At 49.6% G+C, this 3,401-nt stretch overlaps 1 protein-coding gene across 1 annotated transcript in view; it reads left to right on the top strand.

Moving 5' to 3' along the window:
• Nucleotides 1–81: 81 nt before the first annotated feature.
• TOPORS (TOP1 binding arginine/serine rich protein, E3 ubiquitin ligase) overlaps nucleotides 82–3,401 on the top strand; it is a 9,908-nt gene continuing 6,588 nt past the window's right edge. The window contains exons 1-2 of the mRNA XM_007464933.1: nucleotides 82–201; nucleotides 1,690–1,884. Coding sequence (XP_007464995.1) covers nucleotides 199–201; nucleotides 1,690–1,884 — 198 coding nt within the window. The 5' untranslated portion in view covers nucleotides 82–198. The remainder of the gene's footprint in view (nucleotides 202–1,689; nucleotides 1,885–3,401) is intronic.

The following is a 3,401-nucleotide window of genomic DNA, read 5'->3' as shown; positions in this document are numbered from 1 at the left end:
CGTGTCCTCCCGGAAGAGGCGGAGTCGAGGTGAGGGAGTGAAAAGCTTAATTCAGCAATGGATTTTGGAGTTTCTGGGCGCTGAAAAAATAGCGGGCTTTCACCCGCGGGCGTCAGGAGTCGACTCCGTGGAGCCCCTCCAGGCCCGGGACCTACCGCTGAATAAATCCGGTCCAGGGTGCGGCGACTCACTGGCTTCATGGTAAGGAGACGGCGGTGGTCCGCGGGCACGGGCGGAAGCCGCAGGCCCTAGAGTAACCTCCGGGGCGGTGGCTGCCGGGCGGCGGCGGCCATCTTTCAGCCGGGCGCGAGTGCCCGCCCACTCGCCTTCCGGTGCGTTTCCCCTCAGCTGGGCCGGCCTCTTCCGCCCGGAGCCGTGGACGGTGTCACGTGACCCTGGGCCAAGCCCGCCTTTCGGGAAGGAGGTGAGAGAAACGAGAAAGTATGTTGGAAGTGTTTTTTGCCACTTAAAAGGATAGGCTTGACTCGTCAGCCGGTCTTCCTTCAGTTCCAGAGCAGTATTAATACGAGATAAGCTACCGTCGTGTGCATTTAAAAGTTTATTTGGAAAAATAATCCACGTTTTAAATACTACGCCGACGTCTCGCGCTCAAAGAATTAATGTTTCCTCCCGGATCTGTTCCCACAATGTAGGTAGTTTGTGTATTCATCTTTGATGTAAACAAGAATACCACCCGCTTTTATATAACTGACGAATCGTTGTGGGAATCCCTGTTAATTGAGCTTTTCTTCAAGAAACAAGTTTGAGAACGCAATGGCCTGTTGATGTCACTGATACTCTTAAGAAGAAATAACGTGGCATGAATTACTCGGCAGAATGTAGCTGCCAATCAACAAGTATTTATTGAACGTTTGTATGCTTAGGACGGTAGCACGATCAAATATTAAACCGAAGGACAGAGTTTGGCACGCGGAGCCAAGTTCAGCCCTGGAATGTTCGGGACACTCACATTTGAGGCGAAGAATGGGGCAGAGCGCCAATTTAAGCACTAGACGTTATGTCTCTATAATCTCAGCTGTCGCCTAAACAGAGTTTTAATGCAGATTTCGGAGAGTGGGGAAGGGTAAAAACGTTATCTGTTTTGGGAAGATTTCAAGGCCCTATTCTCTTAGGTTGAATCCCTGTTTATCCCTATACTGGAGTTGATCTCTCTCTGAAAACTGTAGGCCTCTGATTTGGGTATTCCATTCGAATCCCGGTGTTGTTTCCTAACTCTGCAGCCGGAGGTAGTCCCTTAACCTCCGGGTAACTCGGTTCCTTTATACACCAGATACAGTTTTAGTTAACTTCTCACAGAGTTTGGTGAGGTTTAAATGAGACCAAGCTAGTTATCATGTCTTCCGGATAAATTAGAAGCGAACTTTAAACTAGTGCCTCTGTAATCCCCAGAGATTAGTAGCAACCAGAGTGACGGTAAAATAGCGATTTCTGCCTCGGTGGGTCAGGTCTCTCTCATTCCGGTGGCGGAGGGGGTTGGGGGAAGGGCCGGGCTCGGGCGGAGCGCGCTAAGCTCCGCCTTCGGTGCTGGCGTCCTCTACCGCGCATGCGTTACGCAGGCGGGTGCTGTGTTTTGACTTGCTGGGGGTCGCGGAGTGGGTTTCGCTTTCTGCTACCGCTTTCTGCCACCACCCCCAAGCAACCATTGGTGATGAGCTCTTTACGTCGCAGGGGTCGCAGCAGCCGCCGGGGTCTCCGCTCTCTCGCGAGGAGGGTGAAGCGCCCCTGCCTACTCCCGCTCCTGAGGGCCGGCGGAGAAGTCGCCGGGTTCGCCTTCGCGGGTCCTGCCGTCACCGACCCAGCTTTCTGGGCCGTAGGGAGCTTGCCACGAGCTCCCCAGCCGGGCCTGCGCCGGTATCCTCCGAGGTGAGTGAGATCGGGAACAATGGGGCGCCGGGGTCGGAAGGGCTGGGCGATCTGGAGCTCCCGCCTGCAGCTAGGCCCAGGGTAGAGGGAGCTGCGGTCCGGGCCTGAGGCGCAGTGGCTGCCCGGCAGGCCGGCGTCCCGGCGGCTCCTGCCGCGCACCTGTGGATCCGTGCCGGTGGGCGGGGGAGGGCTGCTTTCCGAGAAGCAGTCCCGAGGGCGCGAGCCCAGCCGTGTACTAGAAGGAGATTGGTCTCTGGGGGAAAAAGCCGACACAAAACACAAAACGTTCGAGTCTGAGTCGTGGAATCGCCGCTGTCAGAGATGTGACCTTGGGCGGGCCCCTAACCTCTCTGAGTATGTCTGTAAAACGGGAGTAACGGTATTTTAGTTCGTTGTGATTATGTAAGGCACGCGGTGCTTATCTTAGATCCTGGCAGGTGGCAGTTCTCAACCAAAGGAAGTGACTGTCGCCGTGACTGTTGGAGTTTGTGCACTGTTTACACCCCGTGAGCCTGTGACTTCTTCATCCATCAAGTCAGCGCCGCTTTCCTCACGGGCTGCTGATTGGTAGACTGGAAGGGGGGCAGTACTGAGATGAGGCAAATAGTGATTTGAGAGGAAAAGTGAATAGAATTTTTGGTAGGTAATTTTCAAGATTGTTTAAGATAAATTCAGAAAGAGTTACCGAAGATTTAAGTTAATAGCCGTTAGGGTTGGGCTTTTTAGCTTGTTTTTAGTCAATGACTTTGAAAGCTACAGAGTCAGCCAAAGCAGTCATGCTTACTGGAATGAGTGGCTTTAGAAGGGAATGGTTCCCAAGCAATTCTTTTTATTGCTGAAACTGGAATTAAATTTCGTAGGGTCTGGTCAGTATTTAAGTTTTCTAGGGTCTGGTTAGTAGATCCTATAAGTTCTGTTTGATTTCTTGGAATAGGTGATTAGATTGCAGTTCAGAGACATACATGATTTCTTTAAGGTCACAAGAGATTGGGCCCAAATTGTTTTTAATACTTGGTATATTTCTAGTTCATCCACTTGTGAACCCTTTTTAGCTACTTTGCTTGGATATATTAAGTACAATATTGATATTAATATGAAAATCATTTAGTTGTTATAGACTGTCATCTTTCTGGGCATTTTATAATCAGTTATGGATGATGGAAATGATCAAAATTAACTTTATTTTCACATAACATAGGAAAACAGTATTAGGTTCTTACTGCCCACCAAGCACTTTGCTGCGGGGTTATGTGGAATATATCCCTTCACACAGGCACCTTTTCAGGTGGGTATTGTTACTCAGCCTGTTTTAGAATTGAGAAAATGTAAGATTTTGTGAAATAAAATAACTTCCTCAAGATCACGCCATTAGTAAGTGGTTTTGATTCTCAGCCCTGGCTCTACATTAGAATTAACATCACTCCGTCAGTGTAATCAGCCAGTGATTAAATTGTATATACAGTGATAATTTAAGGAATGCCGTAGAAGATGACTTTTATAGGAATTCTGGTTTTATT

This window comes from Lipotes vexillifer, unplaced genomic scaffold (assembly GCF_000442215.2).
Source record: "Lipotes vexillifer unplaced genomic scaffold, Lipotes_vexillifer_v1.1 scaffold110, whole genome shotgun sequence".
Lineage (NCBI taxonomy): Eukaryota > Metazoa > Chordata > Mammalia > Artiodactyla > Lipotidae > Lipotes > Lipotes vexillifer.
Note: the sequence above shows the minus strand (reverse complement) of the source record. Positions and strands in the feature narration are given on the sequence as shown.